The following is a 25301-nucleotide window of genomic DNA, read 5'->3' as shown; positions in this document are numbered from 1 at the left end:
AGGGTGCAAATCCCAGTGCTTTCTATGCACTGACAGTTACTGCCATTCTCGAGATGTTATGTGCTGCTTGTCAAACCACTGGGTGCTCAAAAGCACATGTAGCCTATTAAGGTATTTGAGGGATAAAGCAGAGAGTGAAATCTACCCTCTTCCACCTCTAATTCATCAGGACCTCTCCAAAGCAAGTCCTTTTCAGTTCCAATGCAGTTAAACACATCCATCGCTAACGTGGACACATGGAAGAACAAGAAGGAATGAAGCTCCCCCAGAACAATGGCACAACAGCCAACTAAGCCAATCCCCATCCACAAGCTCATCGCAGTCTAAATCTATCATTAACAGGTAGAAGCCACTGGCAGAGGCAGAGGAGGACTCCTCATGCCAAGTAAAGGGGAAAACTCACTAACTGGATCTTATTCACAAGTTACAAATCCTAAGTAGGTCTGATCTCCCGCACACACTCCGAAAGCAGAAGAGCACTCTCCAGGAGCTCATTTGGCTAATGGTGCCTGCAACTGGTTGTCTTTACATTTGGCTGGTCTCTGCTGACAAATAAAGGACAAGGCAGTTTAATGGGGAGCTACTCCCGTCGGGCACAGTCCACGTTTAGCTTTGTGAAGACACAGTTTTATGCTAATAGGGCTGGGACTAAACTGAGCAAATCTGACCACGCACCACCAGCATCCCACAAGCAGACCTAGGCAGGATTTTGCATGACAATGGCTAACTGCATGAGTAAAGTCTGGGCAAAGCTTTGATGGCATCTACTTATAACCCACTCACCAACGTGGACACCCGTCTGCTCTGGACACCAGTACCCCAGCCAGTCCTTCCACTTTCTGTCCATCTCCCAGGCTGGTTTGCCCCTTACCCCTTCAGTGGCACAACGGCTCCCCTTGCCCACAGGAGCAACCACGAGCTGCTGGTTTGAGACATGTACATGCAAAATTCCCCAAAGCAGGAGCATTCCCTTCATAAATTCACATGTGATTTGCTGTAAAGAAGCAAAATGGTTCCAGCAGGCTTAACACACTGCCTGCAATAAGAGGTGTGTGTATATATATATATACATTGTGTATATGTGATGTTGAGCATCCCACTCTTGCGTGTCCCTCCCCTAAGCAACCCCACACTCGTCACTTCCGATGGACTAACCAACCTTTCAGGCAGAGGCTGTTTGAGGACAGGAGATGGCCGGAGGACTCATGTGCCCTTATGGGATTAAAATGCCACCTTAGGCTCACCTAAGCCTTTTCCCTGTGGAGCCACCGAACATCTCAGCCCCGGGAGGCTGTGGGAGTCGTGGTAGCACAGAGGATACACCACCACATACACACCAGCAGCATGAACATCAGGTTTTGAAGCTCTTGCAGAGCAAGTGAGCCATCTTCCAGAAACTTAGTTTGCTGTATGGTTGATATTAAAGCTGCTGTTTAGTGAAAATTGAAGCTCCAGTAGGTTCTTCTTCCCTCTGAATTCCCCTCACCTTCGCTAACCGAGCTGGGACTCTGCTTCTATCCAAGCACTGTACCTGCTTCAACTTTAACACTTCATATTACAGTGAATATATATATAGAAAGAGTCAATATTATAGGCAACAGTCAATAGCATCAGTCAGTCTTCCTAGATAAGACCTTGTGAAACTCCTACTTGGGGTCTGCATCGCTATGTGAGAGTGGCTCACAGCAGACCACCACCTAACCAAGATCACTCCTTCACAGGCCTTGTTAATCCCAGCAGAGAGATGATCTTGATGCTCTGCTGGACCCACATGAAGCCTAGTGATGTTCATCTGTGCATCCACCACCACTGAAACTCTACAGAGAGGGGAAAGCACCGAGGGACGAGCAAACTGCTCTGCACCTTCCAGAAGAAAACACGATGCTGAATGCTCCCAAAGTGCCTTCACCTTCCCCACGGAGCTCCTGCTGATCTGGGCATCTCCCAGGGATCTCCTCCATTCAAAAGCTGGAGAGATCTGTTGTGCAGCAAGTCCTACCCCTCCTACAGAGAGCTGATAAGGAAGAAAGGCTGTGATGAAACCCAAGACTAGACATGTCATTCTGAACTGATTTAGCCGAAGCCTCCTGCTCAAAGGGGCAGTTCCACCCTCTTCCACCCTCAGTGACAACCGATTTCTCTCAGCATCCTTGCTGGGGGCAAAGCCCAGCTAACTATATCAAGGATAACTGCGATCAGGAGTGTCAAAGACTTGTATTTGCCTTCTGCTGTGGTGACATTATGAACAGTCTACACTTATTTTACATGTCTTCTCAGAAACGCAGCACACATCTGGCATCCCCTTACCGACTCTGACTCTAAGACATAGACAGCCCCAATTCAAATTGCATCATCTGTACTGTCAATTTGGGGGTGGGAAAAAAAGAAAAAGCCCCCAAAATACATCAAGGACTGAAAGCAAGTCACAGACTTCAGGTACTTTTAACTTTTACGCTACATCCTGCCTCCAGGAGGATGAAAACTGCATTTTATGCTTAATCTTCTGAGGTTTTTAGGGTTCCACTTCACAGTGAAAGGACACCACAAAGGAACACGCTTCCGATCTTCCCACCCGTGCCCACCTCACCAGCCTGGCTTAGTGCTACTGGTAGAGTGCATCAGGCAGATGTATCACAAACGCATGCAGGGTCCTCAGCTGGTAAAGCAAGGAAAAAAAGCTTAAAACAAGATATGTTACAGCTCAGTAACACCACCAGAATTATGCGATTCTACCCCGCCAGCTTCATCAGAGGGTTTCCCCATCCATCTGCCTCATGTAAACCAGTGGGACTGATAAAGGTAAGTGGAGCACATCCCTTTCCCTATGGTGCCGCGGGGAGGAGAGAGAGGAGCAGCAGCGCTGACACGGAAAGGGAAGGAACAAAGCGAGGACAAGGCTGGATTCAGCCCCGCACGGCTCCCTCCTCATGCCCAGCTCCCCTCCTACCTGCTCGCTCCTCAAAGGAAAAGGCAAAGAGGGAATAGGAAGAAAGGCAGTTGGGAAGTTCTGCTGCCTGGGCACCTGTTGGAAGCACAATACGCCTGGGGACAGCACAACCAAGTTGTGAAAGCACCACTGGAGAGGAGTTTGGTCCCTGCTGAAGGGCAGCATGGAAATCACACAGCTCCAGCTGATGTGTTTAATGCAAGGGGGGAGGGGTTAAAAGGCTTCCTTTGAGGGGAAAAAGGACTCAAACCTCAGGAGCAGCTCCAGACCCTGGGGGTGCTGCTCTGACCCCAGAGCTGTCGCGGATGTCCCATGGGACTCTGTATCACGGTGCCGGCTGGAAAGCAGCCGGCCAAGGTCCCCGGCAGCGCTGCTGTGTGTGCACTAACCCGGCCACACGACTTCCAGATCATGACCCTGCCTGGTTAGCAATCGCTGGGGTGTTCTCTGCACCATGCCACACAGCCCAGATCCTTTGCCTGTAACATGCCCTGGCCCCGCTACAGAGAGGCACATCCGTGATGGGAGAGTCATCCCAAAAAGAAATGCGAAAGAAAAAGGTGGTGGGAAAGCATTACACAAAGCTTTGGGAGCAGTGAAGAGAGGTTTTTGCAAGGTGACGTGGTGACAACACTCGCCGTGAGGCAGAGGGAACATGGATAGACCCCACTTGTCCCATCCAGATGTAACACATTGCTGAGGCACCAATCTCTGCTTTGCTTTGGCAAGGGGTGATCCAAGCCCAGCTTTACACTCCATGCAGAGGTCAGCACCGCTTTCCCCACGTGCAGAGAGAATTATCGGGATACTTTTATCTATCTTTTTTTGTTTGATTGTTTTAATAAAGAGAGATAAGAGCCCACAGGAGTTGGAAATAAGCAGCACCTCCCTAGAAGCACCCCCCCTGCCTACTGCACTGAAGTGCCAGCTAGTATGGGACTCTCTCCTCTTGTCTAGCTTTAAGAGCCGTAAAAGCTTTCCAAGGCTGGAGAAGACCAGAACAGCAATCTGGACAGAAAACGATTCATAAATCCTGGAAACATAAATGATGTGCCTGCCAGTTCCAAGCCTGACACGTGCCAGGAGGCTGCGTGGAGGCTCCGCCGGCGATCCGGAGAGCATCCCCCTTCCCAAGCCTGCTTGCAAAAGCAGCTTAAATCACCCCGAGTCACCCCGAACTTGAGGGAATTGCTGCAGTTTTACTGGGGGAACGATCACATCGAAGCTTTTCCAACAAATTCACGCCAAGAGACCACCGATCTCAACCAGAAGCGGTGGGTGGGAGGGATGAACATGAGAAGCTTTTGGGGTGAAAAAGCTGGGCTTCCTTTTGGAAAGCCCCAAAAAACCCAATCACTTCACCCAGGCAGGGAAGAAACAACCCTAAAAAGCGGGTTTCTGTACCTGGAGATCCAGCACAGGCTGCCACGAGGCTGCCAGGGTGCTTTTAGGTGACGAAGGAATTTTACAGGTGCTTTAAAATGATCATACTAACACAAGGGGCCATTTTCTTCTATAGTCTTAAGAGCATGGTATTTTAGAACAACGTCTACCTCTTTGAAACTGTATTTTTTGAACAAATTAGAAGCTAAGACTGGAAAACTGGAGCACAGACAGAGCTGTACTGAATTAAGTCGGGCTTTTCCCACTTGTTTACCGGCCCCACACCTTTTAGCATACCTGATGAATATAAAAGCAAGTCAGAGAAGAAACATAAGGTCTTGGGTCACCTTTGAGCTCTGCTTTAGCACATGAACCAGGTTTTGGTCCCTCCAGATCGTGCAGGAGATTAAAGATCCATTGCACAGCTCAAGATGTATTCAAGAACTTGTTCCGGCGCTATTTTGTACACATTATTTTGCCGTTTTGCACCATTTTAGTGGCCCGAATAAAGGCGTTTCTTCGGGGATGGACCCTTCCCATCAGACACGTGTTATTAGCACAAATAACAACGATTAAAACTCATTCTGAGCCCGGGCCAGGAAAGGTGGTATCTAGTTAAGCAGATGCCAAGCACGTCCCTGTTTTTCGCTCTATCCGAACCCCAGGAAAACCCCGAAGCGGTTTTTTACGGATGTACAAGAGGCTGAAGAATTAAAACCGGGCTGAAATGTCAAGCGCGGGGCTGTGACAAGTGCACGGTGCGGCGCGGAGGGCACACGTACAAAGAGAAGCCGGCTCGCTCCGGGAAACGCTTAGAAACCAAGGCGGGGGAGAGGAGCTCCCGGGTTGCCGTAAATCCGGGTGTCGCTCCAACAGGTCCTCACGACTGGGATAAACCGCGGCGGGGGCTCCCCGAGAAGACACAGGGGAGCCCCCAGCGGCGCCGGTGCCGGTTCGAGCGGCCGCGGGGCCCTTTGAACGGCAACTTCTGCGGGAAGTTGGGGCGGGCGGGTGGACACCGCGGCCGGGGGAGCCTCGTCCTTCCCCCCCCCGCAACTCCAGGGATTCCCACCGGGGGGAGGAGCCCCGGCGAAGGACCCATCTTGCAATGCGGCCGGTACCGGGGGCGGGCAATGCGGGAGCGAGCCCGCGGGGGCGGTCCCGCCGCAGCCCGGGGAGCGGCACCGGGCGGAGGGCGGGCGGAGGGGCGGGAGCTGCCCGCCTCGCAGCGCGCCCAGCGGCCGCCGCACGCTCCGCCCGCCGCTCCCGCCATGCCGGGGCCGGGACACCCCCTTCGCGCACAGCGGGGCGGGGCCGGACGGACGCGAGACCGCCCGCGCGGGCCGGGGCTCCCCGGGGACGGGGCACGGAGACCGGACCCCCCCCCCCCGCCTCCAACCACACACCGCCGCCGTTCCCCCCCCCCCCCCAAAACCCCGCCAGGCCCCGCCCCCTACGGATCGCCGGAGGGGGCCGGCACCGGGCCTGGCGCCCTCTGCGCCCCCCCCCACCCCGGCCTCGCTTCCCCCCGCTCCTCTTACCTCGAAGCGGGCCCTGGCAGCGGCCGAGTCTCCCTCAGGGTCAGGGGGCGGCGGGCCCCTCCCGGGCGCGCTGTCCCCGGTGAGGTGAGGTGTGTGGGGGGGTCCCCGCGCCCCTCCTCCCGGAGGAAGGGGGCGGGCCGGGGCGGCACCGGGGCCCCGGGCGGAGGGAGGTGTGTGGGGTCTCCCGGTGGAGGGGGGGGGTAAGATGGAGTAACCGTCTGTCGGCCGCCGCGGCGGAGCGCTGCCCGCTTCTCTGTTCCCCGGGAAATCCCGCCCCTCTCCGCTCAGGGAGGGGGGAGCCGAGAACGCCTATTGCGCGTCCGGCGCGCCAATCATCCGCAGGACCAATCAGCGCTTTGATCCCGCCTCCCTCGCTCTCTCCTATTGGTTGAAGCCGCCAGGAAGGGGATGTGGAGAGGAAAGGGAGGGGAGTGTTGAAGAGGGGGGGGGGTGCAGCGACCGCCGAAGAAAAATGTCCGTATAAGCAGCGCGCCCCGCCCCTTCCCTTAGTCCCGCCTCCTCCGCTGTCCTATTGGCTACGGGACGAAAGCGCTAACCAATCGGCGACCGGCCTTCGGCGAGCGTCACGGCGGGGGGGAGCCCGCCCACGCGGCGGGACGAGGCCACGCCCCCCAACGGCGAGGCCACGCCCCCTCTTTTGTGGAATGTTTACATCGGCGCGCGCGGAAACCGGTTCCCCCCCCCTCCCGCTCTCACGGAGCGCGCGCACGTGCTCGCCGCCAAGCCCCCCCCTCCTCCGCTTCCCTCCCCTCCCGCCGCCGTTCGGGAGGCGGGAGGGGAGGGAAGCGGAGGAGGGGGGGCTTCGCGGTGGCTCCCGGCAAAGGCGACCGAGGCGGCGCTGCCTTTTGTCCCCCCCCCGACCCATCCACTTCCGGGATGGCAGCGCCCCCTGTGGTCCGGGCTGCTTGCACGTGGGGGGGGGCAACACGCACGCACGCACCGGGGAGAAAGGGGAGGGGGAGCGAGGCCCGCGCAACGCCCCGCAGCCAATAGGAGCGAGGGGGCGTGGCCTATGCGGACACCGCCCCCACCCACCCCCCCCCCGCGCGGTGTCCGTTGGAGCGCGCGTTACCTCAGCGGCTCGTTCCCGCCGCCGTGATTGACCGGGCGAGTTCGAGCGGCTTGTCCCGGCCATTAACGTTGAACTCAATGGAAGTGAAGGGAGAACGGGGGGGAAATCCCGGCCCACACACCCCCCACCCCGCCGCCGTACCGAGCGTCACGGCCGTACCGCCCATCGGGGCTGGGGCGGCGGAGGGAGAGGCCTCATGGAAGGGGGGAGGGGGGGTTGGGAGCAGCGTGGGTTGGTCTTTTAATGTATTTATGATTGTTTATTATTATTATTAACCTCATGGAGTTCAACCAGGCCAAGTGCTTGGGTCGGGGCAATCAGGCTGGATGGAGAAGTGGTTCAGAGCAGCCTGAGGAGAAGGACTTGGGGTGTTGGGTGAGGAGAAGCTCCCCATGACCCAGCTTCAGTGTGTGCTTGAGCCCAGAACCCCCCCGTGTGCTGGGCTGCACCCCCAGAGCATGAGCAGCAGGTCAGGGAGGGGATCCTGCCCCTCTGCTGCGCTCTGGGGACACCCCCCTGCAGCACTGTGTGCAGTGCTGGTGTCCCCAACATAAGGACATGGAGCTGTTGAAGCAAGTCAGGGGCTGGAGCACCTCCCGTATGGAGACAGGCTGAGAACATTGGGGCTGTTCAGCCTGGAGAAGAGAAGCTGTGCGGAGACCTCAGAGCGGCTTCCAGTGTCTGAAGGGGCCTACAAGGATGCTGGAGAGGGACTCTTCATCAGGGCCTGTAGGGACAGGACAAGGGGAATGGCTTTAACCTGCCAGAGGGGAGACTGAGATGAGCTCTTAGGCAGAAGCTCTTCCCTGTGAGGGTGCTGAGGCGCTGGCACAGGGTGCCCAGAGAAGCTGTGGCTGCCCCATCCCTGGCAGTGTTCAAGGCCAGGTTGGACACAGGGGCTTGGAGCAACCTGCTCTAGTGGAAGGTGTCCCTGCCCGTGGCAGGGGGTTGGAACTGGATGAGCTTTAAGCTCCCTTCAACCCAAAGCAGGCTGGGATTCTATTATTACCATTCCATTATTACTATTTTTTTCCTCACAGCATTTACGGAGTTGTGGAGGTAGTTGCACAGGCACCAGCGTCCCTGCCTGCCTGGAGGAGCCTGGTCACACTCCAGAGGGGGGAAATAAAACTACACACACTCCACATCTCTACTAAAATACCTATTTCAAGCATCTTTACTCACACAAGGTCTAAACATCTCTTGTCTTTTTATTTCCCAGTTGCTTTCCCCTTCCTCGGCTCAAGCTGAGAGCACGGAGCTGCTGGAGGCCAGGACACGCCGGCACAGCACAGGAGGATCTCACCCACCTCTTCAGGAGCTGCAGCTCAGTTTAGCTGCTGGAAGGTCTGTGGCTGGAGGTGTTAGACCCTGCAGGGGCTGCTGTGCCACCACGGAGCGAGCCTGAGCCTGGGAAGCTGGTGGTGAGTGGGGCTGAGAAATGAAACGCTCCAGAGCCAGGCTGCTTCCACACTCCCAGGGCCACGTACAAGCACTGGAGTAATGGGCATTAGCAAGGCAGCGCACATCCAGCCAAGAAACCCCGGAAGCCCAGTGAAACAGGTGGGCACAGGGATGGCATTGCCACTTTGGAATCTCCCTTTTAAATCCCATCTGCAGCCTCTTTGTGTTTCATGTTGGGGCTTGTTGAGGTTTAGGGCATCCCCACTGTTACTTTTTGTTTGATCCCCGCCCCGGGGGTGCTCCAGGGAAGGGGCGATGCTGCCGGCAGGGCAAGGCAAACCTCCCCCCACCCCTCTCCAAGCAGCTCAAAGCTTTATTCCCAGTAACACTTGGCTCTCTGCATGAAGCAGCCGTTTCCACAGAAATCCTGCTGCTGAGCAGGACCTGCTGGCACAGGAAGGAGGAGGGGATGGAACAACCCCTCGTGTTGTGCAAGAGAACTGAAAACACCAGATTTAACAAGAAACACAGCCTTGGAAATAGTCATGGGGGGAGAGGGGAGAGTGTTTGTGTTGTTTTCCCATGGAAAATGCTTACAACCCTTTCCGCCACCTCCGGCACAGATGGGATCTTGTCCCTCCTCGTAGGGAGCTGCTGAGGTCTATGACAGCGTATTCCAGCAATTCCCATTCAGAGCCAGTGTTTTCCCATCCCGCTGCGCTGCCCACAGGCAGCTGAAGGAATCCTCTGCCCCATCTCTGCTGTCGTTTGCCCGTTGAAGGCCTCTGGGCCAGTTAAAAACCCTCCAAGCCTCCTGTTTAAAGTCCAGCCCCAGCAACTGCTGCTCGTATCACAAGAAGAGTCGAAAAGGGAAACATTTTAAAAGGCAAAAAAGAAAAATTAAGCTTAAATTAAATATATATTAACATGAACTTGAAGCGCCTCTTGATTAAACCCCCTCCTTCACCACGCTGCCTGGTGTTCTAGCATGATGCTGACGGGCAGCCAGGACATGGGTCTCTTGGAAATGTTCCGGTTCTCCATGCCCACATCTCACAGAATTCAGCTAAAAGGCACAACTGCCCTTACCCTTGCCCACTGGGGGTTTGAGTGGGATTCCACAGCCTGGGAAGGGCCCAGGAGCACATGTGGGACACGTGGCACCACTTAAAGCTTTGGGCTGTGGACCCAGCGCCTTGCTGAAAGCCCCAGCGAGAGCCACTGCTCACAGCACAGGCTTGAAAACAAGCCACAAACACCCCCTTCCTGAATCATGGAATCAGCCAGGTTGGAAAAGACCTTTAAGCTCATGAAGTCCAACCGTGCCCCAGCACTGCCAAGGCCACCACTAACCCATTGCACTGAGGCCTCGGCTACACGGTGTGTGAACACTTGCAGGGACGGTGACTCCAGCCCTGCCCTGGGCAGCCTTTTCCAATGCCTGAGCACCCTCTGGGGAAGGAATTGTTCCTCAGCTCCATCTAAACCTGCCCTGGGGCAGCTTGAGGCTGTTTCCTCTTGTCCCATCCCTTGTTCCTTGGGAGCAGAGACCAGCCCCCTCCTGGCTCCATCCTCCTGTCAGGCAGTTGTAGAGAGCGATAAGGTCCCCCCTGAGCCTTCTCTTCTGCAGACTAAACCCCCCCAGGTCCCTCAGCCATTCCTCATCACACTTGTGCTCCAGGCCCTGCACCAGCTCCGGTGCCCTTCTCTGGACTTCTTGCACGTGTGCCAGCAGGAAAGCCCAGCTGGGTGCAGAACATGTTTGGCAGCAGGGAGTGAGGGTCCCAGGATCCTTCCTTCTGGGGATGAGGAGCTCCCTCGGATGCTGGAGCCGCCCTGCAACAGGCACTGGGAAGGAAACTCCAGGCCAGCCCAAGCCAGAGGAGCTGCTCTGCAGGTCAGGCTGATGCTGCTTGAGGAGCCCAATGGGAAGAAGATGGTACCTAGAAGAACGAGACACCCCAGCTGAAGCAAAACAGCTCCATGGGCAGGACGTGCACAGCACCAGGGGTGCTCACATCCCACCCAGCCACAGCGCTGGGGCACGCACCCCTCCAAGATAGACACCCTGCTGCCCCCGGTCCTTTTCCAGCCGTCCCACCCGTGTGTTGGCCCCGGTTTGGCACGGCCAAGCCTGCCACAGCATGCAGGCTTCCCCTTCTCCCAGCTCCAGAAAGCCCTCGTTGGCTTCTTCAGGCTCCAGCTGAGCAAACACAGATGCTGCTCTTCCCCCTACCCCGGAGCCTCGCTGGGGGTGCTCTGCTTGGGGACACCTCCTCTCCTGCTGCCTCCAGGGCTGCATTTGCACCAGCCACCTTCTTTCTTCCCTCACCCTGAAGCCTCAGGCTGTGGCTGCTGCTCCGGGACTGGCACCGCTCGCACCCGAGGGCGCTGGGCCTGGCTGGCAGCCCAGGAGCCCATGGGCAGCCCAGCCACGCTCCCCTCCAGCCATGCCATGGGGTATTGTGCCCTCACCCCAAATCCAGCAGCCAAATGCTGCTGGCATCATTTGAGTGTTCCCAAAAGCAGGAAGACAACGGATGCTGCCCAGAGCATGGCAGTAGCTGAAGAAATAACACCAGGAGTGCCCAACACCTCCATTCCTTTAATCGTCGCTTCCATCCCTTGAGTGATACCTGTAGCGTCACAACCTCGCCCAAATCAGCAGCTGCCCATCCTTTTTGACAGCATTTGCCTTGGAGACAAACCCAGTCACCCCAAAACTGCTGCCCCTCGTGACCTCCGCATATCCCATGGCCAGTGGCCCTGCTCACTCAGCCTCTCTATCCAGGGCATTTCTTTTCCAGCCAGGCCTCGGGTTTTCCTTGTGGGCAGAGGTTTGGTGTCCTGGATGGCTCATCAGGGTGGCACTTTCTATGGAATTGTTAGTAAAATATGTGGGAGAAAAGTGACGGGTGCAGAACGGGACTACACAAAGAGGCAGCTCCAAAAAGCCAGGAGCTTGAAGGAGGCTTGAAGGAGATGATGCTCTGGGGCATGAGAAAAGAGGCAGGAACACGGAGGGGGGCTTGTCCCTTCCCTCCTGCCCTTATCCTGCCTGCCCAGGGATGCTGCCTGCAGCCTGGTTATCTCCCACAGGGCCTCATCCAGGACCAGGGCCTGAGCCCTCCAGCCCCATGCACATCCCTCGGCACAGCCCTGTGCCCCCCAAACTGCTATGTGGCTGCGTCCCCAGGGATGGGGCCAGCTTGATTTTGGGGACCACAAAGCCCTTAACTCCCTTCCCTCTCCTCTCCTGCGCCGGACTGACTCCACCACGAGAGCCGAGAGGCCTGGTCACTGGTAGTATATTTATAGGTCGATACAAATCAAATCAAAACAAACCCCAAAAAGTAACAACAACAAAAATGTTTCTCTGAACGAGAGCAAAATAGGAACATTTACAAATAACTTCTGGCTCTGGCTTGGATCAAGTTAATGTTAAATACAAAAAAAATAAACCCCCAACAAAAACCAACCAACCAAAAACCCCGACCCCCCCCCCCCCCCAGATTATAAAAAAATAAGAATATACACATTCAAAGAGCTTATTACAGTATAAAGTCCCGAGGTGCAGGCGCTGCAGCCCCAGCTCCCCGGCCCTCGGCTGTCACCTCTCTAGGGCTCAGGCTCTTTGTGCTCAGCGCTTTTCCAGCCCGTGACTCACCACAGGGCTGGGTTCCCACTGCCGGCAACCCGGAGAGCCGGTCGGACCCCATCCGTCCCTCTGTCTGTCCCCATCACCTCGTACCTAGTGACGCCCCAAGGGGCAGGGGACGCTGGGGAGCCAACCCACAGCCAATGTCCTCCAGATCCTCCTCCCAGGAGCAGAGCTGCCGTCTCCCAGTGGGAGATGAGGATGGGGAAGATGAGACAAGGGAAGAGGGGGATGCTGCCGAGCATCCCCGTGGGGTACCGGGTCCCAGCGCTGCCTGTGGGGAGCAGGGAAGGCAGGAAAGGGGGAAACAAAAGGAAGACAAGACAGAGCCAGGCCCAAACTCACCGCTCCAGGGATCACAGCAGTGAGAGGGCAGGACAGGAGGGCCCCACGGGAGCTGCGAGGACGGGTGCTTGTATATATGTATCTATATAATAGCCGGGGTCAGGCACAGCGTGGATATATTATATACACACATACATACAGACACACAGACGTAGTGGCAGGTAAGACTGAAGTAGGCGCCTCTTCCTAAGCCCCATGCAGGGGCAGGACTGGAAATACATTTCCTAGGGCTTTACAAAGCCCCTCTTAGATACATTTTAGATGGTCCCACCAAAAAAAAAAAAAATAAAATAAAAGAACACAACTCGAAGAGAAGAAAAACCACCTCCCCACGCAACCAACCAACCAACCACCCAACAGAAACACCGTGGGGAGGAGCGAGAGCCTCTTCCCGCGCCGTCCTCTGCCCCCGGTGAGCGACAGCCACCGTTTGGTTCGATAAGGCACAGTTTGACAGCAGTGCTGATGGTCGCGGATGGGCAGTGCCTGCTGCTGGCGGGGCAGCTGCCTGCACACTGCTGGGTCCCGGTGGGCGCAGAGGCGGCTCCGGCAGCCCCGGGAGGACGGGGAGGGGGGTCCTGCGGGTCTCAGTGTCCCGGCGAGCTCTTGTCCGGGGCGGCCCAGCTGCGGTTGGCGAGCAGGAGGCCCTCGCGCTGGGCGTGCTCGAGGACGGCGGTGTAACAGAAGTAATACTGCTCGGGGGTCTGGATGCTGAAGGCGCGCTGGGTCCGCATGCGCAGCACCGTCTGGTAGATGTTGAGCGTGCCCACGTCCTGCAGCTGCGACAGGCAGATGTCCAGCGCGCAGAACGTACCTGGGGACAGCAACGGGGACAGTGTCAGGCACCAAAGAGCCATCGCGGCCTCCTGGGAGAACCAGAGAGGGGCAGTGGTGGTCCTCAGCAAACCCCCCCAGCTTCCTGTGTGATACCATGGGCATCAGAAGTCAGCAACTAGTGCCCAAGAATGCTGGGCTGCTTCAGCCTGGAGAAGAGAAGGCTCCTTAAGGGGAGACCTTAGAGCAGCTCCAGGGCCTAAAGGGGCTACAGGAAACCTGGAGAGGGGCTTTGGACAAGGGCCTGTAGGGACAGGACAAGGGGAATGGCTTTAACCTGCCAGAGGGGAGACTGAGATGAGCTCTGAGGCAGAAGCTCTTCCCTGTGAGGGTGCTGAGGCGCTGGCACAGACTTTTCCCAGAGAAGCTGTGGCTGCCCCATTCCTGGCAGTGTTCAAGGCCAGGTTGGACACAGGGGCTTGGAGCAACCTGCTCTAGTGGAAGGTGTCCCTGCCCGTGGCAGGGGGTTGGAACTGGGTGAGCTTTAAAGTCCCTTCCACCCAAACCAGGCTGGGATTGTGTGATTCTCCTGGGGCCACCAAATCCTCATCCCCACTGTGGGGTCACCCCGTTACCTGTCCTGCCGATGCCAGCACTGCAGTGCACCACGACTGGGGGTCCCCCCGGGTGACCCTTGAAGCGAGGTCCCAGGGCGCTGACCGCCACCCGCTGCTGCTGCTTCACAGCCCCCAGGAAGTCAATGAGGGTGGCTGCAGAGGAGGGGACGCCGTAATCCGGCCAGCTCAGGTACTGGAAGTGAGACACGAGCCGCCGCTCCCTGGTCTGGGGGCAAGCAGCGGGGTTAGACCCTCTCCCCTGGCCATGGAGGACCCCCGGTGCCCCCATGCCATCCCCTGCCAGGCTGCTGCAGCCACGCACCTCCGAGCTGTGGATCTCCAGGATGGTTTTCTTGTAGTGGTTGAGGTTCTCCACGCCCAGGTTGGTGATGGTCAGCGCCCCAAAGCACACCTTTGTGTCCTTCTCCAGGGGCCAGTACTGCCCGCACTTCCTCCTGCCTCCCTCCTCCAGCCTGGGAGCAGCACAAGGACAAGCTGGTGACGTCCTCCTCGCCTTGCTTAGGGACATATCCCATGCCACCCGCCTTTGGGCTCCACGTGGATCAAATGGCCTATTCCTGACGTGATGCCCTCACCCTGCGGGGCTCTGGCTGGCACCGCGGCTGCAGGGTCACTGCAGGGAGGGCAGCGCTGCCTATCCAACACCAAAAATGCTCCTTTTGCCAAGAACACCGAGCTGTGCCCCCCACGAGCACTCACCGGGTCGTCATCACGATCACCAGGACGTTTTGCTCCCATACCATGCGCCAGAAGTCACCGTAGGTGTTTTCCAGAGGCCCTGCAGGGACAGCACACACATCAGCCCAAATCCCCATGGATCTGGGCAAGCCCCTTTGCCCAGCAGCCCCTCACCTGGGATCAGAGCCCCTTCCCATGGGGACCAACCCCAGTGTGGATCCACCAGCCCTGCCTGGAGCTGCCACCGACTGCCCCCAGCCCGAGCACTCAATCCCTACAGCTCAGCCCTGATCCCCCCCTCTCTGCTCCCTACTGCTTCATCCCTGGACAGATAGGACCAAGAGAGGGGCAAATCCACCCAGAGAGGGGTGCCCTGCTCCCGGGATATCCCCCACTGTGGCTGGGCAGGGAGGTGAAGCCCACTCATGCATCAGGAGCAAAATGACCCCTTGGTGGCTCGGGCCGTACCCTGAGTCCCAATGTAAGCGTTCCTCTGCTTGTAGCCATCCATGAAGCTTGCATTGATGTAGTCAGTCAGCTGCAGGGACAAAAGCACGCACAGCATGAGCCCTCTGGAGCCCCATGGCTGCGATGGGGGGACAGCCAGGATGGGGGGATCCCAAATTCCCATCCCTACTGGCTCACCTCTGGGCGGCTGTACGGCTTCGCCAGCTTGACACGGGTTTGGTCCAGGCAGGGCACGTCCCCGTACCGGTTCTTCTCCTGGTTGTAGGGTGCCCTGGGAGGCAGGGGAGAGGAGGAGAGGGAAGCAGGGATGCTTTCTGGGCAGTGAAGGGAAAGGCAGCATCTCTCCCTCTGCTCAAGCCTTCAGCGCCTGTAGCCTGGGCTCTGCTGCCATCAGCTGGCCAAAGCCTCGGGAAGCAGAGTCCCAGCCAGGTCCTTGTCCCTGCTGTCCCCCCCCAGCACTTCAGGAGCTGCAAAGGGGGCAGCATCGTTAGGCTGGGGCCCTCCATGGCTAACACAGAGCACTGCACCCCAAGGGGGCAGCTGGGCCACCCCCGAGCACCAGAAGCACAGGGAGAGGGTCCCAGTGTTTTTGGAGCAAGAGAGGGGTCCCCCCTCGCTGTACCCACAGCGTTCTCCTTGCCCCCAACTCACAAAGAGCAGACGAAGGTGCCCGCCGGGCTCCTGCGCCGAATGTCTTCGTACTCTTCATAGATGCCGCGTTTCTGCTTGTGGCTGACGTGATCCAGCAGCTCCTGCAGCGTGACGGACTTGGGCCCGGGGACGTGGACGGAGCCGTTGTCTTTGGGGGCCGCCAGCGGCACCAGGATGAGCTCGTCCAAGGGGTCGGGGTGCCCGTTCTGCTGCGGCAGGAACCGGCAGTTCCAGCTCAGAGGGTCCAGTTTGAGGGACCCCCCGAGGTACTCGGGGAGACATTCCCGGGGCAGGTGCTCCTTCAGCTCCGACATCTTCACCATCTGCACCTGCAGGAGGAGGAGGAAGGGATGGGGTGACTGCAAGAAGGATGGAGAAGGTTTGCTGGGGATCAAGACATTGATGACAACAGTCTGGAGTGGTCCCCATGGAGTTTTCCCAAACAGCATCGGGGGCTTCCCCCTTCTTGCCCAGTGGGTCCTCATGGTCCCAGGGCTGGAGTCTACACCAACACCCAGCTCCATGTTTCTGAGCTCCTACCGAAAGCAGAGGGACAAAATCCAGCCCAGGGAGACATCAGGCTGGAGACGGGCTCTACCAGCACTGATGATGATGAGGATGCTGGTTTAGGTGGGTTTGGCTTTGCCAGGTAAGGCCTGAGCACAGGTATTGAAGGTTCCCTTTTCTCCTGCGTGCTCAGTAGAGGCTTCCTTTCCCTTTAATCCTTTACCATTGCCTCCACTTGCTGCTGCTGGCAGCCTCCCCCCAGAGGAAGAAACCAAAAGCTATTTCCAAAGCAGTGCAAGCTACTTGCTGAAAACACCAAAGCAGGTTGACTCCTATGGAGGAGGCTGAGGAAGTCTCTGTTTCCCATGGATTTGGGCTCAGCGGATGGGGCCGAGGGGCACAAGCTGCTTACACCATCCTGTCCCAAAAGGAAACCAGCCCCAGCCCTCCCCGCCGAGGCTCCCCGCGCTCACCCGCTCCCGCAGCTTCTCCTTGAGCAGCAGGCTGATGATGGAGTAGGGCACACGGAACCACATGGGCGCTCCCACGATGAAAACCTTCTTGAGCCGGGCCGGGAAGGCTCCCTGCGGGCAGGAGGGGGTCAGAGCCATGCCACAGGGCGGGAACCAGCCCCTCTCCATGCTCTGCCAGCGTGCGGGGACACGTCCCAGCAGAGGCGGTGACCAAAGGGACCCGAAGTGGCAATTAACACATCTGAAGCGTGCCTTTTTCCCATAGGAAATCAAATGATTTCCGTGGAATGAGGCAGGCAGAGGGTTTGGCTCTGCGGGGGAGCTGGGGTTTGCACAGAGCACACACCCCAGCCAGTGTTTGCTGTTATTTCTTCCTTCCAGCGAAGGGAGGAGGCACCAAATGCCAGCACGATTGGAGAATAATTTGCATCTGTTTTCCCAACAGAGCTGCCAGCAGCTGCGAGAGGAATTCCAGCCGGGACAGCCGAGCCCTTCCAGCCACAGGACACCACAGCCCAGCTGGGTCCAGCTCCCAGCGCCTTCCTGAGCCCCTATGGAGCTGGTACTCCTCAGCCAGGACGTGGTCAGCATGCTCCGGGGTGGAAACCCACACCAAACCCACAGGACTTCATGTACTCGGTGGGGAAGCCATCCCCAGGTCAACCCCCACCGTTACCTTGAGCAGGTTGAGGATCTTCTTGCTGAGGTCCAGCTCGAAGTTGGTGTACTGCGAGCCTGCCATGTCATAGATGAACACCAGCCCGTTCCTCTGCGTTTCGAAGCTGAGAGAGGGCAAAGAGCAAAGTCAGCCCCATCACATTCAACTGCTCGGCTCCCGCATGAGCAGTTCTAACCCTATCCTCTACTTGCTGATCCCAAAAAAATCCCCTTCTGTGCTTCCAGGACCCAGCGTTCACTTCGGCATTTCCCAGCTGCTCCACCACCTCTTCCTGGAACCCTTATTTAAGCCTGGCTTGTGCCCTGAGCCTGTCTCAGCTACATCACCATGATGGGTACGTTCAAAAACAGAAAGAGCCCAGCAGGATAAATGGGACATCCTGGCATTGTATTTTTGGCAGGGCTCACATTACCGGTGGCGGGGCTGCTGCTCCCCAGCCAAAGCCTGCAGGAACCAGGGGCTTTGCAAAACTGAAACCTGGACGTGGGCAGGGAAAGGCTGCAAAGAGCTTGCTTCAGGGCTCGGGGGGCTTTGTTCCCCTGCTGAACACCCCCATGGGGATGCCTGGCTTGAGTTCAACCCAGGGGAAGGCACAGGATGCTGTGACCCGTTCCCTCCCCTAATATAGATGGGACACGCAGAGGCACATGGCCTCAGGAATTCACATTCATGGGAGAGGTGGCACATCTTTTCCCAGCCAAGCCTTTTGGAGAGGGTTCACCAAGCCCTCAGCAAGCAGCAGCATCTCCCCTCACCCCCGGGATGTGTAAGACACAGGCTCACCTCTCCACCGCTCGGTCCAGCAGGTAGAAGAGCGCCTGGAGCACCACATGCTGCACGCTCTTGCTGGGGTGGTGCAGCTTGGCCGTGAAGAGGGCGATGGAGGCTCCTGAGGGGTCCCGCACGCTCTGGAGAGGAAACAGTGTCGGACCCCCCCTGCCACTGGAGGATAACTCGGGGAGGGGGGGACCCCAACCTACCAGGATGGTGAACTTGCCACTGAGCAGCTCCGAGCGCAGCGGCTCCTCGTGCGGCTTCAGCTTCACGATGCCCTCCTTCAGCCGCGTCTCCTGCGGGCAGGGAGCTGGTGTGACCCACCACCGCATCCCCATGGGGCACCCAGCCCCCCGAGGGGAACCTCTGCTCCACGGCCCCGTTTTGGAGCAAGGGGAGAAGCAGCTTTGCAAAACCAGGATTGGAAAGGTATCAGGTGCGTATATATCCTTTATCTACGGGGAGATGCTCTGCGTCATCACACACGCTGCTCTCGGCGGAGGGGACTGGGGTCACCAAGATCTCCACAGTGACTCACCATGGCTGAAAAAGGATTTTTCCAGCCAGACAAAACTCATAAGGGAGTGGGAGGAAGACAAAAACAGCCTGAGAAAATTGGGTGACAGGCTGAGGAAATTGAGGCTGTTCAGCCTGGAGAAGAGAAGCTGTGTGGAGACCTCAGAGCAGCTTCCAGTGTCTGAAGGGGGCTACAAGGATGCTGGAGAGGGACTCTGCATCAGGGTCTGGAGTGACAGGACAAGGGGTGATGGGTTCAAACTGAAACAGGGGAAGTTCAGGTTAGATCTTAGGCAGAAGCTCTTCCCTGTGAGGGTGCTGAGGCGCTGGCACAGGGTGCCCAGAGAAGCTGTGGCTGCCCCATCCCTGGCAGTGTTCAAGGCCAGGTTGGACACAGGGGCTTGGAGCAACCTGCTCTAGTGGAAGGTGTCCCTGCCCGTGGCAGGGGGTTGGAACTGGGTGAGCTTTAAGCTCCCTTCAACCCAAACCAGGCTGTGACCGTAAGGGGAGGGTCATCCCTGGGACCAGAGATCTCCCGCAGAGCTGAAGCCCTCCTCGCTTACCCGGTAGGAGTGGAAGAGCTCGATGGCCCGCAGGACGTCGAACTTGCGGGCCATGAGGAACTTGACGGCCACATTCCAGGAGAGCGGGGACACATTGTACTGGCCCGTCCACTTGTTGATCTCCTCCAGGAACTGCTTGGTCGCCTGCAGGAGATACGAGGGGTGTGCAGTGGGATGGGGAGCAGTGCCCCAGGAGCATCCCTGGGCATGGTGGGGAGCTACATGGTCCTTGGTGCACAGGCAGGGGCTGAGCACAGCTCAGCAAACCCAGCAGCTCCTCACGGTGAAGCTGAGAGCTCTATAGCAGGTACTGGGAAAGGAGGATGGAGAAGGGGCAATGCCAGCGTGGGGAAGGGAGCCAGTGGTAGGGTGCTGGCATTGGGAATACAGGCTTGGGGTTGGGGGAGACTCGTGGAAGGGAGAAGGGGAGTGAAAGGAGGGTTTTACAGGCAGCAAACTCCTGTTCAGATGCAGCAGCCCCGGCACAGAGGGAATCCATCAGCCAACAGTGGCCTCCTGGGGCTGCAGCTCCGCTGTGGAGCAGCAAACGTGGCCCTGTGAACACGGGTAACGAGGGCTCACGCTTCAACATGCTCAGGACACAGACCAGCTCACCCAGTAAGGCCAGTTTCACATGGCCATAGGAGACCAGATGAGAAGGGTTCATTGCAGGAGGGTCCCAGGATGCTCCCACTGCTCCCCACAGCCCCTAACACACTGGGGCCATCCCACACGAGCACAGTCCCCTCCCAAAGCACCCAAAATCAGGAGAAACCAAGACAGAAACTTTTCCAACCCCAGCACTGATGGAGCAAAGTCATAAAACGAAACTCAACCTCCCAGCAGGCTTCCAGCCCTGAACACCAGCAAAATAACCCCAAAATGTAGGATTTTGACAAGCTGTTTGCAAGGTGGGCTCGGGGTTTCTGAACCTCATGTGCTAATGGAAGCAGCTTTGCTTCGTGCTGCGTATTTGGGCCGAACAGGAGCCCCGAGGGGAACCACGCACCACTCAAAGGATGCAGGCAGGATGGAGGGAGTCCCTGGAACACCCCGCTCCCACCCAGCACCCCCAAAGCAGGGGGTTTCCATCCTCGCAAGAGCAGAAGATGCCATGATAGGCACAAGAGGAGGAGGAGGAGGGACAGCGAGTGCTGAAGGCTGGCTCCGGGCGCAGGGAGCGCAGGCAGGCGGCGGTGTTGGATGTCAGGCACGGAGTTACTGGAGCTATTGAGCCAGAAAAGCTCTCGGCATTAATGACTTCCGACCGGAGGAAGCCGAGGGCCGGGGTTTATCGGTGGCGCGAGGCTGGTGGGGGCAGCGAGCCCTTCTCATGGCATGAGCCAAAGGAGCCCGGCTCATCCAAGGGGCCTCATTCCCGGCATCGGAACAGGCGGGTTCCAAAGGGATACGGGCTCATTCGGCTGTGGGAAGGATACAGCTAAGGATCCTTAGGATCACTAAAGAACAGCCCAGACCCCTGGCACATCGCAGCCAGGAGCTCCCTAAGTTGGTGTCAGTGTCTGGGCAAGCATCAGCCAGGAGGCACCTGAAAGAGCATCTCAGCAGCCCGGCTCTGAGCTCTCCCCTTGGCCACGGGATCGGTCCCCCCTTCTCTGCAGTACTGGGGGACAAGGGACTGGAGGGGAGAGGGCAAAGTGGGGTGCAAAGGAGACAGAGCGTCCAACACCCCCCTCCCAGCTAGTGCCTGCCAGGAGCTTTTCCTGGGAGGTGCCAGGGCACCTTTATCCTCATGGCTCCATCTCCAGCAGCTTCTGCTTTGCCAAAACAAGATCAGCTCTTTCACAGCCCAGATTTCCAACCATTTCCCCTCTGTTGAAGAGGAACGGGAAAATAAACGGGGCAATACAGAAACCACCTTCAGCCTTAACACAACACACACATCCACGTGTATGTATATGTATATATCCTATCCATAAGCGAAGACGGGGAACGGACCCCCAGCTTTGCCAGGGAGTCCCCCACCTGCCCGAAAGCTGGGCTGGGGATGCAAGCCCAAACCAACAGCAGAGATGCTCCCTCCCCAGCATGCCACGGGGATGCCAGGCACATTCTCCCTGCCCTCAGACCAACACCAGAGCCAACACCACAGCTGGAGATGGGAAAGACACCCTGAGATGACGGGAAGGATGCCCCGAGGGGCACAGTGGCAGCGTCAAGAGGATGCGATGCATGATTCAGTGTCTCCTTCCTCAGCATCCACCCCACCACGCTGCACGCAATCCCATTTCCAGCATCCATCACGAGGGATGCCAGGTTTTTTACAGGGAAGGAGCTCCTCAAGAACAAGCACTGGCTTTGCAGCCATGAATTCCAGCTTTCTCCAGGAACAAAACAACATCCCGAGCTTACCAGTGCCGACACTCAACAGCAGGCGAGCATTACCGAGCTCAGCATCAATACCAGCTCCGCCGGCTCCCATCATCGTCTGTGTCCCGATCCCATATGGATTCAGAGAGGTGAGGAGCCGAGTGCAGGGGATGGCTCCGGGGTGGCAGCAGGAAGCCCTGTCTGTGCGAGCAGGGTGACATGGCCCGCGGCCGGGCGCTTTGAACAATGCTGCTCTATGGAGCGCTGGCGTCATCCGCCGCCCCGCTGCGCCAGGGCAGGGTGGTGACAAAGCCACCGCCACGGAACATGGGGCTCTTCAAACCCACCCTCCTCCTTCAACACTGGCGGAGGAATAAAGCCTGTAACATGGCAGCTGGGCTAAAACCCCCTGAGGAACATCCGCTTGGTCCCTCTGGGATAGGCTGGGAACTGCGGCGATCCTACAGAGCAGGACATGGCCCAAGGCTGGCAGGGACAGGAGAGGGGTGAATTCACCCTGGGCTTGCTGTCGCTCCAGTCCCTTGTCCCCCACTATTGCTTGGAGAGTGGAGCAAGTGAAGGAAATCCCGACGATCCCAAGGAGGATGAGAGGGTGGCAGGAAGGGGGTGGCCCATCCCAGCCAGCACTTACCCATGAGAAGAAACTGACACTATTTCGGCTTCCAAGACATGGAGGGCAGCCTTCCCCCACCCCAGCCTGATGATCCAAACCTGGAGCCCTTATTGCAAATATCCCTTCGCCTTCTCCATCCAATATTCCCACACAAACCAAACACCCAGGACACCGGCTCTCAATACAAACCAAACCAACCCAATCCCCTCTGTCAGAGCAGAGGCTTCCAGAACCTCGTTTGCTGGAAGCTTTGCCCTCTCTGCGATGAAGGATAAACACAAATCAAGGGCACCCACAGGGACATGGGGCACAAACACCCCCAACTCCTGCAGATTCGATTACCCTGGCGATAGCAGGCTGGCTCTGGGAGCAGCGCTGATAGGAGGGAGGTGTGGTGGAGGAGAAAGCCTGGGAGCCCTGCATTTCCCAAGCATGGGCTGCAGGATGGACTCATCCAGCTCTTGGCGAGCACAGCCTGCGGGGTTTGGGGAACCCTCCCTATGGACAAGAATGATGTTTCAAAGGAGAAAAGCAACCAACCAAACCCGAAAGCGACCATCTGGTCCCTTTCCTCTTTGCACTGCAGCCCCAAGGCGGTCAATGCGACAGCCCAAGGGGCAAGAGGGGAGAGCCCGGCTTCGAGGCAGGCTCCGCATCCCGGTGCGGCGGGCTCGGGCTGCGGATGCAGAGCCCGGGGGTGGGCAGCCCTGGTGATGGGGGGGGGGACGGGGGACACAAAGGAGGGGGGGGAAGCCGGGGGCTGCCGTTTCCATCCGATGTTCCCTGCTTGGCTCCATCGAGCCGAGCAACATCCTCCCGCGGTGACGCAAGGCCGGCGGAGGAAGCCGGGACGTCACGGGCGGCCTGGGGCGTGGGAAGCGCGTGCACACGCAGCCCCGCGCCAGGCGGGCCCCCGTCCCCGCGCGGGCAGGCACCGGCACCGGGGGCACCCCGTTACCGGGGGTGCGGGACCCCAGCGCCGCGCTGCAGCACCCGGCACGGGCCCTGCAACAGGCCTTTGCGTGTGCGGGGAGCTCTGCGACATGGGGGGGGGGCTGTACGGGAATAGAGGGTGCGGGGATGGGGGGATGTCCGGAGCGGGGGGGGGGGGATTTGTAGATGGGGTTTTCCTTAGGGAGAACCGCCCCGCTGGGAGAAAACACCCCGGGAGAAACAAAAAGCGGAGACGGGAGCAGCGCACGGGGTCCTGCCCGGCCCGGCCCGGGGAACGGCGCAGCCCGAGCCCGGCGGGGACCTACCTGCTCCTCCTCGGCGCTGAGCTCCGCGGCCATGCTGCGCGGCCCCGCTGTGCCCCGGGCCGGGCCGGGCCGTGCTAAGCCGGGCTAAGCGGCGGGCGCCCCGGCGGAGCCCATCCCCGGGGACCGGCGGCGCTGCGGGCACCGGCGGCGCTGCGGGCACCGGCCCCTCCCGGCCGCCGCAGGCTGGGCGAGGGCGGCTCCGCCCCGGGGTCCCGGCCGAAAGTGCCCCAAGATCCGAGCTAAGCCCCGAGATAACGAAAACGAACGGCGCTGTCTGTGTCCCCGCAGCCCCCCGGGAAGTTCCGCTGAGCCCCGGGGAAGCGCCGCTCGGCTGGGCCGGGCCGGGCTGAGCTCCCGCCCCGTTCCGCTCCGCTCTGCCCCGGTGGGGGCGGCGGCAGGAAGCGCCCGCAGCCCCCTCCCCTCCTCCTCTTCCTCCTCCTCCTCCTCCTCCCTCGGCCCGGCCCCGGCGGGAGGAGGCGGGGGCCCGGAAGCCGTTCCCGGCGGGGAGCGGGGGGCCGGCACCTCCGCCATGGGGCTGCCCCCGATCGGCAGGGCCCGGCCCTGCCGGGGGGGCACCGCGTTCCCCGGCACCCCCAGCGTCGGCTGCAGCCGCTAAGATGGTGGCGGGCGGCTCCGGCCGCCATCCTCCGGCGGTGCGATGGAGGGGGGGGACGGCGCTGGGGAACGGCGGCTCAAACCCCGGCGCTCTGCCCTGCCCCGGGCCCCACATCAATCTCCTCAGTCCTGGATGTGCGCTGTACTGTGTGAGCGTGACCCTGGGCCAGGGCTCCGGCTCCCCGGGACACCCGCAGCCTCGCCTCTCCCGCCGGCCCTTCCCGGCAGCAGCGTCCTGCCTTGCCAGCGCTGGATGCTCGCAGCGCTCCCCCGGGGCAGGAGGGGCCGCGGCCGGGATTTCCAGCTGTTTCCTCACTCTTCCCTCCTCTATGATCCCGAAACTGCATTCCCGGCTGGGCACAGGTGCCGGGATGGGGAGTCCTGAGGGGCTGCGGGGAAGGGGCGGGATCCTGTGCCCCACCAAAACACCAAGCTTAGGATAAGGGGACATGCGTTCACCCGAGGAAGACTGTGCTGGCAACGCACCCACATCCAGAGCCTTCGCACTCAACCTGGAGAAATGGGAGAGAAGGGTAGAGAGAAGGTGCTGGATGAGGGCTCGGTGGCTGTCAGTCTGCCTGTCCCTCCTCCAGAGCCCCGGGCCACATCCACAGGTTGAGCTGCCCGCTCAGCTCCGCAGCCCCACACCCAGTTAAAGCCCTCGGGGTGGGGGGTGACCCCTGCTCGGTCCCTGATGAAGCCGTTCCCGTTGGGAGCTGGGCAAGGAGCAGCTGGGAGCAGGATCGCACCCAGCACATAAAACAGTCACAGCAACAACCGGCGTTGGCCCCGGTGACTTCCGTTTAACACCCTCTCTCCAAACACAGCCTTGCGTTTCCAACAGGAATTGTAAGGCAAATATTTATTTCTCCAGCCCCAGCTCATGCTTTTAAAAGGGAAACTATGCGGCATCATCTGGAGCCGGCGGGAAGCTCCAGTTGCTTCCCTCTTGCTCCCCTCCATCCATCAGAGCACGCAGCAGAAGGCAGCCCCCTTCTTCAGCTGGGTTCTCTCTCCTGCCCACTCCATTCCGGAGGCTGCAGGACCTCGAACAGTTGCTGCAGGGCAGCGGTAACCCGAGCTGCAGCTTTCTCTTGCCCTGAGGGATGCGCAGAGCTGACATCCAGATGCCCACCTCCGGCTTTAATTGCCGGAATGGAAGGAAAACTCCGGTGCCAGGAGGCTGGATGTGGGCTCCCGGCACTGCCAGGGCTCTCCTGCCAGCCAGAGGATGGGGGAACCTGCAGCCGGAGCAGCCTGGGGAGCACAAGGCAGCCTCCCGGGCCAGTTGCTTTATTAAATCATACTAAAACCTCATCAAATAAGCAGCCGTTCAGAGCCTGCAGCTCACTCGGCCGCATCCGCATGCT

At 58.9% G+C, this 25301-nt stretch overlaps 2 protein-coding genes across 5 annotated transcripts in view; both read right to left on the bottom strand.

The window, feature by feature from the left end:
* The window catches only part of SIN3A (SIN3 transcription regulator family member A), a 33565-nt gene extending 27260 nt beyond the window's left edge, over positions 1–6305 (bottom strand). Inside the window, exon 1 of one of the 2 annotated variants that reach the window (XM_030497123.1) lies at positions 5872–6305. Coding sequence is in view for 1 of the 2 variants with exons in the window: in XM_030497122.1 (XP_030352982.1) it covers positions 784–976 (193 nt within the window). In the remaining variant the exon portion in view is untranslated. Of the gene's footprint in view, positions 1–783; positions 1076–5871 lie in introns of those variants that run through there. The other variant, XM_030497122.1, reaches the window with a different exon arrangement.
* A 4982-nt stretch (positions 6306–11287) lies between these two features.
* On the bottom strand, positions 11288–23721 carry PTPN9 (protein tyrosine phosphatase non-receptor type 9). 3 transcript variants are annotated; one of them, XM_030498010.1, is made up of 13 exons: positions 23317–23721; positions 19093–19236; positions 18220–18309; positions 18023–18147; positions 17237–17342; positions 16561–16671; positions 15581–15909; positions 15107–15200; positions 14930–15002; positions 14483–14561; positions 14085–14235; positions 13781–13988; positions 11288–13185 (listed from the first exon to the last, which is right to left on the bottom strand). In XM_030498010.1, exons 1-13 carry the CDS (start codon positions 23347–23349, stop codon positions 12959–12961), a joined length of 1770 nt encoding a protein of 589 aa, XP_030353870.1. In that variant the 5' UTR covers positions 23350–23721; the 3' UTR covers positions 11288–12958. The 3 variants fall into 3 exon arrangements, with proteins under 3 accessions (XP_030353870.1, XP_030353871.1, XP_030353872.1); XM_030498011.1 differs by having other exon boundaries at positions 14930–14999; XM_030498012.1 differs by lacking the exon at positions 23317–23721 and adding an exon at positions 21466–22659.
* Between the last annotated feature and the right edge of the window lie 1580 nt (positions 23722–25301).

The sequence above is a fragment of the Strigops habroptila genome, chromosome 9, assembly GCF_004027225.2.
Source record: "Strigops habroptila isolate Jane chromosome 9, bStrHab1.2.pri, whole genome shotgun sequence".
Lineage (NCBI taxonomy): Eukaryota > Metazoa > Chordata > Aves > Psittaciformes > Psittacidae > Strigops > Strigops habroptila.
This window is presented reverse-complemented; position numbering and strand designations above follow the sequence as displayed.